Source organism: Brachyistius frenatus, unplaced genomic scaffold (assembly GCF_029030835.1).
Source record: "Brachyistius frenatus isolate BFR_SWC_R1_liver_20210118 unplaced genomic scaffold, ASM2903083v1 Contig_31, whole genome shotgun sequence".
Taxonomy (NCBI): domain Eukaryota; kingdom Metazoa; phylum Chordata; class Actinopteri; family Embiotocidae; genus Brachyistius; species Brachyistius frenatus.
In genome coordinates, this window is record NW_027210630.1 from 3882377 (window position 1) to 3897498 (window position 15122).

Sequence of the window (15122 nt, forward strand, 5' to 3'; positions counted from 1 at the left end):
CTGGATGTCTCCATTACAAGCTTTCATTATCAATGTCCTACTCTCTCGCACAAAAAGGTCAAGTGCATAGCAATGTGCTGCGCTCACCTCAAGGGTTTAGCTCTTTCTTGTGCTTCCTCATGCATGTTACTCAATAAATACATGGATTCAGGTTAGGGGAAGATACAAAAAAAAAAAAAAAGGAAAGGAAAGGAAGTGCATCACAATGTGCAGGTATGTGTGCGGGAGTGTGCAAAGGATAGAATATGAGAAAGTGAGGAAAAGAGCAAGGGTGTTTGAGAAGAGAGAGAGAGAGAGAGAGAGAGTGATAGAGAGAGAGAGAGAGAGAGTGATAGAGAGAGAGACTTAGAGTGACATGTCTTTTGGTGAAGCGGTGTCGTCTTCCACATCAATGTCTGATGCTTGTGCTGCCAGGTGCCGGAAATCTGGTTCAGAAAGGAGAGAAGAGAGAAGAAGGGGAAAGTAGAGAAAAAAAGGCAGGGTAGATGGAGGATTTTTTTTTTATGTGACGGCGCTGACAGCTCCCCTGCATTGCACTGAGCTTAAATAATGGGATGCTCATTTGCATAACGAGGGACGTTATCACCTCTACTGTCAAAAGAAAACACAACAACAGTTCTTCTGCTCCTCCCTGAGATAGATTGGGTTGGCCTACTTTAGCACTCTGGAGAGATGCACTGGAGCTCTGGCTTAGCCAAGCTCACACAAGAGCACACACACATGTACACACACATGTACACACACACACACACACACACACACACACACACACACACACACACACACACACACACACACACACACACACACACGGACACACAGTCACTCACTCATGCAAACTTTTTGGAGCGCAGCTTTCCTCTTTGCACATGCAGTCCAGCACATCAGCTGCTGGCCTCCACCTCTGAAACACAGGTACACACACATTCAACACACAAGCAAATGCACTTGTGCATTTATTCACTGTTACTCAGATTCTCTCACTGACATGCAATGTGTCCAGCTGGATTAAGTTCATTCTGGAATTTTGTTTGATTTCTGGCTCTAAAAAACATCCTCTTACTATATTTCACTCTTGTCACTTTTAAAAAAAAACTTTTATTTTGGCTTTGTTTTGCCAGAACCTGCAAGACTGAGTTCAGTATTACATCTGTATTCTATCCTGCAGCTCACATCTGCCATTTTGGAGATGAGCTGCAGTTAGAGTAGAAAAAAGTTGTGGCTGGCAGTTCCATTGTCAATATAGTGCAGTTTCATGGGAAGAAACAAAATGTATTTCTCAGTCTGGAGGTAATGTTACAGTGTTGGTGATTAGAGCGTTTAAGTTAGCGGCACTTCCAAAACACTGTCAAACTCTCTGTGAACGAGGCGAGATCCTGACAGCGCTGTCTCCTCTCATAGTCGGTGCCTGGGAAAAAAAATGCAAAAACTGATTTGCATGATATCGACAGTGAAAAACACAGCGGTTCTCACAACATTGTTGACAGATTCTTTGTCTTTCTTCACCCTCCCTTGTGGCTGCCACGATGCCACTTTTATTATTTTTTTCTCTCAGTATTTTGCCATATTTCATTTCATTTAATGCTTCCTCTCTCCTACCCCTCCCTTCTGTCTTGCAGGTACAGATGCTGGAATCTTTGAGTTGATTGGAACAAATAGAAAGCAGAAAAAAGACAGATAAAGGAAGAGCAGAAGAGTGAAGTAGGAGAGAGAAGAAAGCTTCAAGTTCTTTAGAAAGAGGAGAGAAAGAAAGAGACGGGGACGATGGGGAGGAAAAAGATTCAGATCACGCGGATTATGGATGAACGCAACAGACAGGTAAGTCCCTGGGGGATGGGAGGATGGATGAGTATGAGGATGGGGGGAGAGAAGGGGTGGAGGAGGGAGGAAGGAGAAACACCCTACACCCCACATAGCCTTCAACAATGACGGTCTACTGGGAGTCTGGGCAATATGTGAACTGGGGGACAGAAAAGAGCATGCAGGGAAGGCTTAGTTATTGCTTTGGGTGGAAGAGTTCCAATGGTTTATAATGGAATGTTTGTTTCTCTTCTATCTAACAAACCAGCGTGAGGGCACCAGGAGCATATTTCCTAAAAATGGATTTACATGAAAACATTTGTAATTTCTAAAAATCCATTCTACATAATCACTGCTCGGTCTGAGGGCCGCAGCCTACACACAGCTGAAGCACCCTTCACACACCCCAGCCCTCACACCATGCCACCCAGTTTAGCTTTCTGCCAGTGGAATATTACCAGGCCGAGGGTGGTAGCACCAGAGAGGTAGGGTGGGGGAGAATATAAATAAACAACCAAACAGAGATGGGATGCTCTAAACACTGGGAAACAAACAGTGAAACAGTATTTTCCTTGAGCTAAATCAGTAACTGTTGAACCACTGTAACTTTCCTCTGTAGCTCAAATGATACATTTGATATGTGTAATACGTGGGAATTTCAAAATATTCCCAGTTAAACAACAATCCTAAAAACAATGGTATCCTTACAAGATACTCTTCAACAACAGCTGGCATTACTTGAGAGAGACATAATAAATTGTGGACAGCATGACTCAAGCAGACACGACCGTCTGTGGCAGGAAATAGATAGAGACAGAGCTCTCTCACTGCCCTTGAGGCCCACAATCGATCACTTCCTGTGGCACAGCTGACCACTGACACTTTGTCAGCTTCCTGGCAGCCCAATTGGATCCATACGGTGCTAACATGGCCCCTGGATTGCAGGTCAAACAGACACACAGGTCTGAACACAGACCTGTTTTCATCGCTTTTGAGATGCCTTTATTGTGTAAAGTCCACAATTGTGCCCCAGAAACCATTTCACAGTGCACTTTATCAAACACAGTAATTTGTGGCCAGAGTAAAATTATATATAAAAAACTCAATAGAATGATTGGGCTCCACTGGATGAGTAATTGAAGCAGATTTTGACCCCTGTCACGACAGATCTTCAGTGGGATTGCAAATAACAAGAAGATACAAAGAATGAAGTGACAAAGTGACTGCACCTGAGTCAAAGGAGCCAATCCTAATTTTACTGCACACTCACCTCAGAAACAGGATGCCTTTTAGAGTCACAGATGTAGCACAGAAAGAAGAGCAAGTTACATTATAGAGATTATAAAAACAAAAAACAGGGAGGATGTGTGACAGTATGTGCTTATGTGCTAAACTTAAAATCATGTATTTGCTGTTGAAAGAGGCAGGCAGACATGGAGACAGAGCAAGAGCAGGGAGGAGGTCACAGAGTTTTAGATGAGGACTAAAACTATCATGTTGCAGCAGCACCCACACTTCCTCCTTGCTGTTATCTCAGCCCTTCTCTCTCATCCCACCTTAGACTGGGCCTGCAAGTTGCACCAGGCTCTCCGACTCCTGAGGATAAGAAGGGAGAGAGGGAGACAGGAAGGACACCTGAGGGGAATCGATGCCTGAGATATCCGGGCTTTACTTACAGGGAGAGGAGGAGAGAGAGCAGAGAGAAAGGGGTCACAGAAAGCAAAATCAATATATCACTGGATTTTGTTGTTTTGATAGATTACCTAAGTAGTTGTTGTTTTAGTGAAATAACGATTCCTCCTGACATGATATCATCAAGTCATGTGGAAAACACCGCATGCTCTTTGGAGCATAATGGCATTCATTGTCATTCAACCTATAGCCTAAATAAATGACATCACTGTGTTTTGAGGAGGCGGACATCACAAGACAGAGACAGAGACAGACACAGAAACTTAAATTTTGTTCTTAGAAAAAAAGAAAAGAAAAAACGGAAGCTTTGGCTTTGCATATTCTCACTTCCTTTTTGAGAAAAATGCCCAAAACCTACGCCAAATGAACAACAGAGGAATTAGTATAGTGTTGCTTTTAACTTCACATTATTTATATACTTTTACTGTTTTATGTCTAAATTGTTTTGCCTTCTTCTCAAAACTGTTCTGTGTTTAACAGATTAACATTGTTTTAGTGATTTGTACAAAATATGTAATACACAATAGTCTTATAATAATAGTTATTTGACATAAAAGAAATACCCAATTGCTTGTATAAATTTTTTGTTTTTAAAAATGGTACCACTCCTGTTTCACTCCAAAATAGTAATATAGATCTATTGTAACATTTCCCTGATCTTCACACACTTTATAATGCTGCCCTCTTCGGAGTGGCACCACTCTGTGTAGCTGTCAACGCTACCTTGCCACCTACAAGGCTATATTGCCTCCCCCACCTTTGCCCTTCTTGCAGTAGCAGCATCATATTGGGCACAGGGCCTGGCTCTCTCTGGGCGGCCACTTTGGGCTGCCACCCCCAGGCCCTGAAACACTTCCCCAGAGCAGTGGCAGAAGGGCCAGGCCTCCCTGGCGTTGACTGGCTGCCCGGAGCTCTGGACAGTGGGCAGCAGTGTGTGAGCCCTGGCTCCAAGCCGCCCGACCACTCAGACCCTCTCCCAGCCTCGGGCACATGAAAGAGCCCCCTGTGCCATAAACTCATGAGCTGTACACAGAGAGCAGACTCTCTTGATGCAGTTCGCACACGTGCACAGATAGGCAGGCACACACACCCACACGCACAGGTGTGTGTGTGCGTGTGTGTGTGTGTGCGTGTGTGTGTGTGTGTGTGTGTGCGTGTGTGTGTGTGCATGTAGTGTCATAGACCTGAAACATAGCAGATTATCCACTCAGACACATACTTCGATGATGCATTTAGAGTCTTTGTTTACGCAGCCTCGACAACTGCATGCTTGTATTCACATGTACACATCTAAAACACATCTATCTCTCTGGAGTCTGTCTTGGGGATCGACTAATTTACTGCAATTGGTGCTAATTAGTGTTACCTCTCCAGCCAGTATAAGCTCCATGGGCTTAATTTAGGATGACTTGTTTGTGTGAATCTTTGTGTATGTGTGTGTGTCTTTGTGTGGGACATGTGGGTTCCAAGGGGGAAGGGACCCAGGGCAAAGGTTAAACATGGATCAGGTCATCAGTGACAGGAAGTAAAACAACAGGCTCTCCCAGCTCCCACAAACAACAGTCACCCCAACACATACTTGGCTGGAAGAACATAAAAAAAAAAAATACATGTTTTTATGTCTCCCTGCATATATCTTCTGTCACCATGTTAACTGCAGCGCTGCAGCTGATATAAGGGATCTTTTTGTGTCTACGACCAAGCATTCTTCCTTCCAATCAACAGCACTGGGGTGAGAAAATGTGTGAGCGAAATTAACAGCAGGAAAATAATGAGGCCCACAGGGTAGCTCCTCACCCCTGCGCCCCTCCTCTAATTCCCTGTTTCCCACCTTCTACCATCTTATTCTTTTACCACAGCAAGTGGCACTGCTCTCTGTCATATGCTCAGCGCTACGAGACCTCACCTGCGAAGGGCTCGTGAAGCTCTCACCTTGTCTCTGCTGTAGTTTTTATTCTTTTTTTTTTCTCCCCCAACTTCTTTTTGTTTTGTTTCTCGTTCACATGCTCTTCACATGGTTCATTGTGCTCTCACTCAGATTTTTTTTTCCCCCCTCAGTCTAGCTGTCTCTCTTTTCCTTTCTTTGTTCGCTATAGGACTCAATTTGTCAAGCCTTTAATCTTTGAAACAGAAGTTAAGATTGTTTATGGAGTATTATAGATGTTTTTTTCAAATTGTATGATGTGAAATTTCATTTAAAAAAATATTGCACACACATATGTGTAAACATTTGATTATACAAATAAGCGTTTAACAATTTATCGGGTTTTTTTTCCCCTTTTTCCAAAAAAATAAATAAAATAAAAATAAACAAAGATTTTGAAGGTTTTTTTTCTAAAAAAAAAATTCAATGCACTTGCTCATAATCTGCAGGCCATTTACGCTATCTCAAAATTTTTCTCTCGAGCTAATGAAAAGTAAGGATTTTTTGTGTGTTTTCTTTGGGCAGAAATAAACTAAAAGACACATATAACCTGTGTGAAAATCAGTTTAAAGCAACTGGTTAAGTTTTTCTTTTTTTTTTTAGATGTCTTTTTATTTTAGTGAAAATCATTTAAAAAGTGAAAATAATGTGCCTTATGTACAGTGTCAGCCTTACTGCCACACCAAGTCTGTCCACCTCAAATGAATGACAACCAACAAAGTTATTTTTGTCGTTCTGACCACTAACTTGGGCTTTGCGATGTAACATCCACTTTTTTTTTTTAGCCCGTGTGTATATCCTTTTCCAGTTGCGGTTTTTCAGCATAAACAGGAACATACAAGGGAGCATAGCCATGTCAGTGCCGCACTGAGATGTAATTAGAAGCTCTGGTACAAAGAACAATCTAAACTAGCTTGCATTTGAAGACACCTATAACTAAAACTGGCATAATTAAGATACCACTCTGGGTTTCACAGGTTAGCTTTTAGCTAAAGTGGGCGCTTTTAGTTTAGAAGAAATGTTTGGGGTCTGCAGTCTCCTGTTCCTACTGTATGACAAGGCGCCCTGGAAAAGGATGACAAGTGGAGTTTTTGAGGAGAGAATATATTAGAAGTGGGACAAAGCCTCTTTTGTCGTAATGCCTCTCTTAACTGCGTCTTTGGCTGCGAGGCAGAGTTCAGACCAAGGTCTTGGTCTCCTCTTATTCCTTTTGCGTAAGCCCATGTCTTCCTGCTTGGCTCCTGACAATGGGATAAGTGTTTGTCTCAAGACAAATCGTGCTGCTCCATAGGTGACTGACATCTGTGTGTGTGTGTGTGTGTGTGTGTGTGTGTGTGTGTGTGTGTGTGTGTGTGTGTGTGTGTGTGTGTGTGTGTGTGTGTGTGTGTGTGTGTGTGTGTGTGTGTGTGTGTGTGTGTGTGTGTGTGTGTGTGTGTGTGTGTGTGTGTGTGTGTGTCCGTCCGTCCCTGTCCCCACACGGCCATGTTTGGTTTGCTAACCAGCAGTTTTCGGTGCCTGTCTCTCCACTCCTCCTCTTCCTTCACCTCCTCCTCCCCCAGGGAAGCAGGCAGGAGGTGGGAAGCAGAAGCGAAGCCATTGTGAAGGGGAAGCCACTGGCCTCTTCCTGTTATGAGAGGAAATGCATACAAATGTGCTTCCTGTGCGTCCGCCCCCTCTTTTCCCTCCTCCTCCTCCTCCTCCTCCTCCTCCTCCTCCTCCTTCTTCTCCTTCTCCTCGTGTCTTTCTCTCACCCATGTGGCAGAGAATCAGCCTCTATTCCTCCTCTCTCTGTGTCCCTCTGTTTATCCTGTTTTTTTTCTCTCCTTCTTTGCTGGAGGAAATGTGACAGGTTGATTATGCAGAGAAAACTGATTCCATTTTGATATATTATTCATTTTCATTGGTCATTTTCTCGTGATACCATAGATATTATTACATATAAACACACATTTAAATATGCAGAAAGAAATAAGAAAGAAAAGTAAAAAGGAACTCACGTGCTGAATCAAAATTTACAAAAGAGAGACACTGAAAAAGGAGGTGAAGGTAAAGTGGTTAAGTGTTTACGAAGGGTGTGTATCTGAACGCACTTGTGTGTTCATCTGCGTTGAATTGCATGCGTCTACATCTCTCCTGGGAAGGGGTTGTGGAGGAGGAAAGGGGTGAACGAATAAGTTGTGTGTAGCTGCGAGTCTTCAGTGTATCTTCACTATGCTTACACCTATGAGTGAGTGCTCTGCGTCGTACTATAATTGCCTGTACAAACACAAGTAGATGTGGGGTTATGGGAGTGTGGGGAGGTTTTGGTCTCCTTCACAGACTTAAAGAAAGGACCCCAAACTTTGAACAAAATCGTGTGCTCTCTCTTATTGTGTGCCAACAGCTTTTCCATAATTGAGTCATCTCTTAGAAGGTTACGCTGTTGTTGTGAAATTTTGTTAGGGTTGATAATAAAGAGGCTTCCAAGCACAAATGTTCAAGGAGACTTTTGAGATATTCTGGCCAAAATTCTAAATTGCTTCTTTTTTTTTTTGTCATTATTGTAGATATAAAACCAGAATGCAGAACAATGAGACATCGTTGAAGATTTATCCTGATAAACATGTTTTGCACTTCACATGAAGACATACATAATCCTAGAAGCATACGATGGCAGTTTAAAAGTCACGTGTCTTTTCCACTAACTTAAGTTTTTACCTCAAAGATGGCCAAAAATGGTCTCCATATCGTTCCTGTTTGTTTATGTGTGCATGTTTTGTGTGTGCGTAGAGATGGGTTTCACACTCTGGTTACCAATACACTGTGAAATGACACAGTTGGGATCACACTCACACACTTACGCTGGTCCCTTTTACCAGTACACACATTGCTGTAATGTCAGGCTCTCTGTTATTAACATAGTGGTGTTTCTAACAGCACCCACTGACCAAAGAAACAAAAAATGACACCCACGCGGACATATGGGTGGTTTACGGGTAGGTTTCTCTAGTTTAACAACAAAGACACTAGTGAAAAAAAAAATCAATATTGTTCAACTTAACAACGGCCATACACCAACATCACAAATACAGTTGCTGGAACAAAATAATGATCGAAAAAAAATTATGAATAAAAATAAAATATAGTAAACAACTGTGATTTCTTCACAGTGATAATAGTTCATCGATTGCTAAATGTTAGAAATAATGGCACATAACTGTCCAGCTTACAAAATAAATGTATTCATATCACAATACATTTTTAGCATATGAACATAGGCTATAAGCTTTTTATTAATGTCAAATATTTTTATCACAATGTTTATAGATCAGGTGTGCCATTTATAGCATCTGTTTTCACCCACTGGAGGTGCGGAGCATTAGCTCCTCGAAAACAGGTCCGGAGAGTAGCAGTGTGCAGATGCTTTGTGGGCCGACAGAGCTGTTTTGAGCTTGCACAGGAAAAGCCAGTGGTGACATCAGTAACTAGGATGTTGATGGCCTAAAAGGGTTCACATGATGGTATCATGTGAGGCTGTGAATTGATGACAGAGTTAACTCAAGCACTGAAAACAAATACTGGACATAAAAAAATTATATCTGAGACACGATATAAATTAGAACATGTTTGCCCCAATCAAGGCAGCATTCATGTGCAAGTCAACTGTCTTTGAAAATGTTTGTGTACTTTGTTCAAGTAGGCATGCACAGTATACAGTAGATGTTCCTGTGTATTTATGGATGTACAGTATGTGCATCGTGTTAGTGATACATGTGTTTTGGAGGTAGCAGGTTGTACGTGTCAGGTTGAGATATGGGGGTGTGGTGTGATATTTATGTAGGTGTTATTGTTTGGTCAGTTAAGGCTTTTCATAATCACACTCATTCTCTTCCCGTGGTGTTGTTAAAGTCAGTCTATGTGTGAATTATAATATGTTGGAAAGGCATGCGCACAGTTCCTCATTTAAAGCGTTAGGCTCGAGACAACTTTGATTGGATTCTGCTCTACTTTTTTACAAGTTGAAATGAGAAGCAGAGAATCAATTTCTCCCAAATTACTTGTTAGACTGATGCATGTGTGTGTAGTTATGCTAAATGTGAGCGATCTGAGCCAGCATTGGGGACCTCCCCTTTGAGACTAGCAGCTCTGGACTTCGGAGGATTCACACCCAGTCCACTGTGTGCGCCGCGTGCCACCTTTTGAAATATTAATGGACCCAGCAGAGTGAGTGACTGAGTGAGTGGGTGATAACGGAGCTGGGCCGGCTGCTAGCTGTGTCCTGCGTCTGCCCCTGGCGCCCCTTGCATCAAAACACCTGGGGAAGACAACACTCTACATGTCCTGTTCCTGAACAGTCTGCTTTGACCTTATGTTCTCCACTTCTCTCATCTTATGTACTTGCCCGTGCACGATTTGTACTGCAGCCCCATTCCTGCAAGGCTGGCGGACCCCTTTGGGGTGCTCACATTTCAGTTGTGGATGATACAGCTCAGAGTGCGTTGAATATGAAAATGTATCTTATTGTCACAGGATGCTTTTTGATCTTACGCCGTAAGAAAGAGTCTTGTTTTTTTTCACATTCCAGTGTGACTGTGTAAATGTCAGCGTGGTATTTAGAGCCCAGGGGAGCGTTTTCTCCTTATGTCGCCAGTGAATCAGATGAGTGTTTGTGCTGAGGTACAGAACCTGACATTGCACACACCAGTTTGTTCAGAGGTAGGATGCTGTCCATGTCTCTGGTTTCAGCCTCTGTTGTCTGACAGATAGGCCGGCATGATGCGTTGACATCACTGGAAAAGTTTTTTTTTTTTTTTTTTTTTCAGCTGGGGGGTGGGTCCAGGATATGACAGCTCATGCAAGGTTTTACCCACTCATAGTAGAGAGGGAGACGGAAAGAAAGACAGGATGGAGGTGAGGAATAGTTGATATTCGGTTTCCCTGGTGCATCCTGGGAGATATGATTTCAGGAAATTCAAAACTATCTATCAATATCTGTTCAACCCTATCCCCTCTCCCAGTTGTAAAGAGAAAATGTGAAGGGCAATGTGCGATAGATAAATACCAAAAATCTTTTCATGCATCTCCCAGATATACCTTACTTTGTAAGGGTCTTTTTGTTCGTATTGAGAGGAAGTATTCATTCTGTATTTTTTGGCTTACTTAATTGTCTAAAGAGAATAGTCAGATATGCAGCTAATCAACAATCTGAGATTGTTCGCTACCAGCTGGGCACAGCTCTGGCAGTATTTCCTCTCTGTAAAGAGCTTTGTTAACATAAATATCAAATGTAAATAATACACACAGTCGCAAGAGAAAATTTAAGAAATTTCAATAAAAAACAAACACGCAGTGTTGCTCAAAGAGGAAACCTGGCAGTGGCACATTTTTTTCTTTTTCTCATACAGCGAAAGAGCCTGCACACATGGCTTGGAAAAGAAACCAGGTGCAGCTCACTGGAATTAACTCACTTTCACTGCTCTAGTTTTGATCCAAACAATAGAGGAATAGAGGCTGTTCTATTTTGACAATGTGGGCACTTGTAAGCCTGTGTTGCTAAAGGTACAGGTCTTGGGCCTCACACACATACACACAAAATGTACTTTCGCATACTCACAAGCAGAGAGCGAGAGGAAAAAAAAAAAAAAAAAAAGACCCAGCTTGAAGAGACCATTTTTGTGGTTGAATTTGAGCGCATTGTCACTATTCACAAACAGCTTCAAACACAGTCAAGGAACCTGTACGTTATTTATATCAGTGGCTTGTTGTTCACTGTTAGAGGTGGTTAATTGGGCGACAGAGCAACTGAACAACATGCACTAATGTCACCGTGTGAAAATAACAGCGTGACAAAATTTTAGATCGAAATAGTTATAGGTATTTGTTAGGGGTTTTGGCATAAGCAGGAGTGAGACAATGTTCACATTCAGGCCTATATGAAAGGGACAATTTAACTTGACATATGTTCCATGATGAGCCTCTGTGTGCTTTGATGTACAAGCAATAACTGATCTTCTTTACCGTTATCTGGCTGAGACAGAGTATTTTCAGTTCCTTAAATACAAGGCCAGCTTCTTTTCTTTTTTTTCTTTTTCCTGGTATAGTAAATGGACTGTTACAGTCACTGCGTGTCAAACCATGCGCATACTTCACTTTTCTTTAACGCTTTTTACTGAGAACAAATCATTTTTAAGAGGAAAAGCTATATTGTCAGATTTCTGTTTATTCCCTCATTACAAATGGATTCGTGTAGATGGGGAGATTTTTGTCAAGCAAAACAAGTTGATTTGATTTTAACAATACATTTATTCTTCCCTTTCTGTGAATTACTGTTCTGACAATTGTTTTTCTCCCCTTCTTTTACCCAGGTGACATTTACAAAGCGAAAGTTTGGCCTGATGAAGAAGGCGTATGAGCTGAGTGTGCTGTGTGACTGTGAGATTGCCCTGATCATCTTCAACAGCACCAACAAGCTGTTCCAGTATGCCAGCACAGACATGGACAAGGTCCTGCTTAAATACACTGAGTACAATGAGCCCCATGAGAGCAGGACCAACTCTGATATTGTGGAGGTAAGTAACAAGAAAACACAGACGGCACACATGCATGCGCACACAGATGCACAGGAGCGCAAACGCATGCCCAGACACGCATTCTCATGCAAAAGCACAAGCAGACAGATGGTTAAAGCGTTTATGACTCATTCAGCAACCCTTACTTCTCCCTTTTTGTCCTCAGCCTTAACATAGTGTAAGAAATAATTGCTCCCATAGTTTGTCAGTCTTCCCCAAGGGTTCGGAACCAATATCAATCACTTTTAGAAATGGTATTTTAAGACTCACAATATGTCATTAATTTCAAGAAAATATGTTTATTTAAATTGCCTCATTGTGTTGTTTGTACTTTACAACATAAAAGAGGTACGCTATTATTGACCTGGGCCTTTCAGACTGTCCCCTGTGGTGTGTAATCACCACTCTCTGCCCTTGGTGTCTTGTCACCATTGATGTGCCTCTAAGAGGAGGATGTTGATCTGACTTGCTTTGGACACATGTCGCTAGACTGGCTCAAGGCGATGTTAAACAGCGCTGTCAGGCCAGCCAGTAGGCAGGTAGATAAAGCAGGAAATGACGCTGGCACACTCCTGGATCCTTAAGCTCTCAACGTGAACCTGTTATGCAACATTCACTCCGGAGCTCTGACCCAGTGGGTCACACACACACAGACATGAATGCATTCATGCAGAGTTGATCCCCTTTACTCCCTTCCCCTCTTCTTTTCATTTACATTCACACCGTGTTTTCAGATTTAACCGCACCAGGCCCACAAACTAATATTAAAGGAATAATACTGAAATGTATAATTATGTCACAAACCCTATGTTAATGTATTATTTATCATTATTGCTACACGGAATCCTTAAAGTAATATAATGCTTATATTATGATAAGTATGCAAATTAACATTACATTAAATTAATAATTCTAGATGCTGTTTTTATTTTCTGCATGTTTGCCTGTCGTTTAGCATTAAAATGTTGTTCATGTTTCATGATTCCAACTCCAACCATTCCCCCCACTTCTCGCAAATTAAACACAAGCGGAAACAATTTTTAGAAATATAACCTAGTTTTTATAATATTTAAAATTTAGCTTGGGTCTTTTGCAGTATTTATAGTATTACAGTAGACACAACATGAAGAATGGAAGAGGCTTAGAGGTGACAGCACGCCTCAACTGTGTCCAAATATACTCAATTGTTTTTTTTATCATCTATGCACATTCAGTTTGTAATTCAACAGAAACCTGACTGCAGCACCATGTTAATTTATTGGATCCACTTGGTCATAATTCATGCACTACACCATAAATCTGTCGTTGTGGGCTCAGTATTTAAAAACATCAAATGTACCAAAGGAATCATGAGGATCAATGAGATGAAATTAATGAATGCCACAGACTGTCCAACGGGCTGCCCAGTCTAACACAGGATCAAACAGCATAGGACATAGTTTTATCTTTTCATATGGGTGTTGTTGGGCGTGTTGCCCACCCACGGGTGGACAGGCCCACCGGATTCTCGCCAGCTATTCTAGATAGTACCCTGCACCTGTCTACAAACCTATTCAATCTACAGACTAATGCCAAATGTCTTTGTCTTTCAAAGACTTTGTCTTTCGTTATTCCAATCCCAATGTTTGGAGGTTAGAAACAGAGTAAATAATGCATTGCAACATATAGCAAACTTAAGAGTGGCTTGCGATGGTCATTATTGCTTTTGTTCCTCCACCTTATCCATTTGGTTCAGTCAAATATGCAGTGTGTTAGTGTAGTTCATACATCAAGTGATACGGCACTCAGCGTATGACTGGCCTTCATGATGAAAACAAAGCGAGTGGACTTGTTGCATTATCGTGGACTGTATTGAGAAGAAAAACAATTAATTCAGGATTCCTTTCCTGTGATTTATATTATTGAGCCTTTTTCAAATGATTAAGGTGGCCAAGGCTTTTATTTTGTTTGCTTAGTGATAACTTTAAAACATTAATTAATCAGAGAAACTTTACATTTCTGATGTGTCTCCAAAGTTAAGTTTGCATCTCTGGAAAAGCTCGTGAAAATCCACAGTTTCTGCAAAATTAATTATATAGGAGAAAGGATGAAAAAAAAAAAATCATTTTCATGAACTAATACAGCGTGTAATTTAATTGTTAGGGTGCCTATATGCACCCGCATCCTTTATGCACCAAGCCCTTAACTCACTCTATAGTCAGTGTATTATCCCACCATGAAGTGAGTTGTCACATGTTTCAGCAAGGGCCTGTGACGAAAGCTCACTGCTTTGAAGCTCTTTCTTTAACTGTGTCTCCATTAGAGAGCAGAGAATGGCTAACGTGTAAACAGCTGTGTCAGGGGAGGATGCTAAAGAGCCTTGTGGGGGAGAGTGCTGTGGAGCACTACCTCCAATGTGATCCCTGGAGGACTCAGGCTCTGCACTCTCTGAGCGACTCACAGCGGGAGAAATCGATCTGAAGAGGCCTTCAGCCTGAGCTGCGGTGTGCTAAAGGGATTGGCCACAGGGCTGACACTCGCACGTTTAACATGGGTGGGTGTGTGTGTGTGTGTGTGTGTGTGTGTGTGTGTGTGTGTGTGTGTGTGTGTGTGTGTGTGTGTGTGTGTGTGTGTGTGTGTGTGTGTGTGTGTGTGTGTGTGTGTAGAGGGAGGGGGGATGAGGGGAACGGGGGGGGGGGGGTCGGATCTTTCCCTGTAAGCCTTGTGTGCCACTGTTAGCGACGTCACAGGTGCAGGAACGTGGGTGGGTTGTCGAGTTTGGGGGGTTGAGGGCAGGAGCAAAGCGGACTTCCTATTGAAATGGCAGGATGATGAGGAGGAGGTCAAGCACAAGATGAAGGGCTGGATTAAAGGGGTGTGAATGGAATTTAGGTTCCCTACACAGAGGGATAAAAAAAAAAAAAAAAGATCTTAAACATGGCATCTGCTATGTGTCATATCTAATTCTAAATTCATAAAACGCTCTTGTTCTTACCAGTAAGGACAAGTAAGTAAATACATGCATCTCTCTCTCTCTCTCTCTCTCTCTCTATTGCTGCTATGCCTGAAGGTGTAGTGGGAGGAGAGGCAGAGGTAGGGGAGCGGAGCTCAGAGTGTGGGCGGCTGGCATAGAGGCCTGCTACATTAGCAATAAAGCTCTATGTAATTAGCATGTCTTT

The 15122-nt window shown here is 42.1% G+C and overlaps 1 protein-coding gene across 9 annotated transcripts in view; it reads left to right on the top strand.

Moving 5' to 3' along the window:
* The window catches only part of mef2cb (myocyte enhancer factor 2cb), a 70892-nt gene that overhangs the window by 30325 nt on the left and 25445 nt on the right, over positions 1-15122 (top strand). For all 9 annotated transcript variants that reach the window (XM_069699902.1, XM_069699901.1, XM_069699906.1 and 6 more), the window contains 2 exons: positions 1620-1818; positions 11761-11964. In XM_069699902.1, the coding sequence (XP_069556003.1) occupies positions 1765-1818; positions 11761-11964 (258 nt within the window). In that variant the 5' untranslated portion in view covers positions 1620-1764. The remainder of the gene's footprint in view (positions 1-1619; positions 1819-11760; positions 11965-15122) is intronic.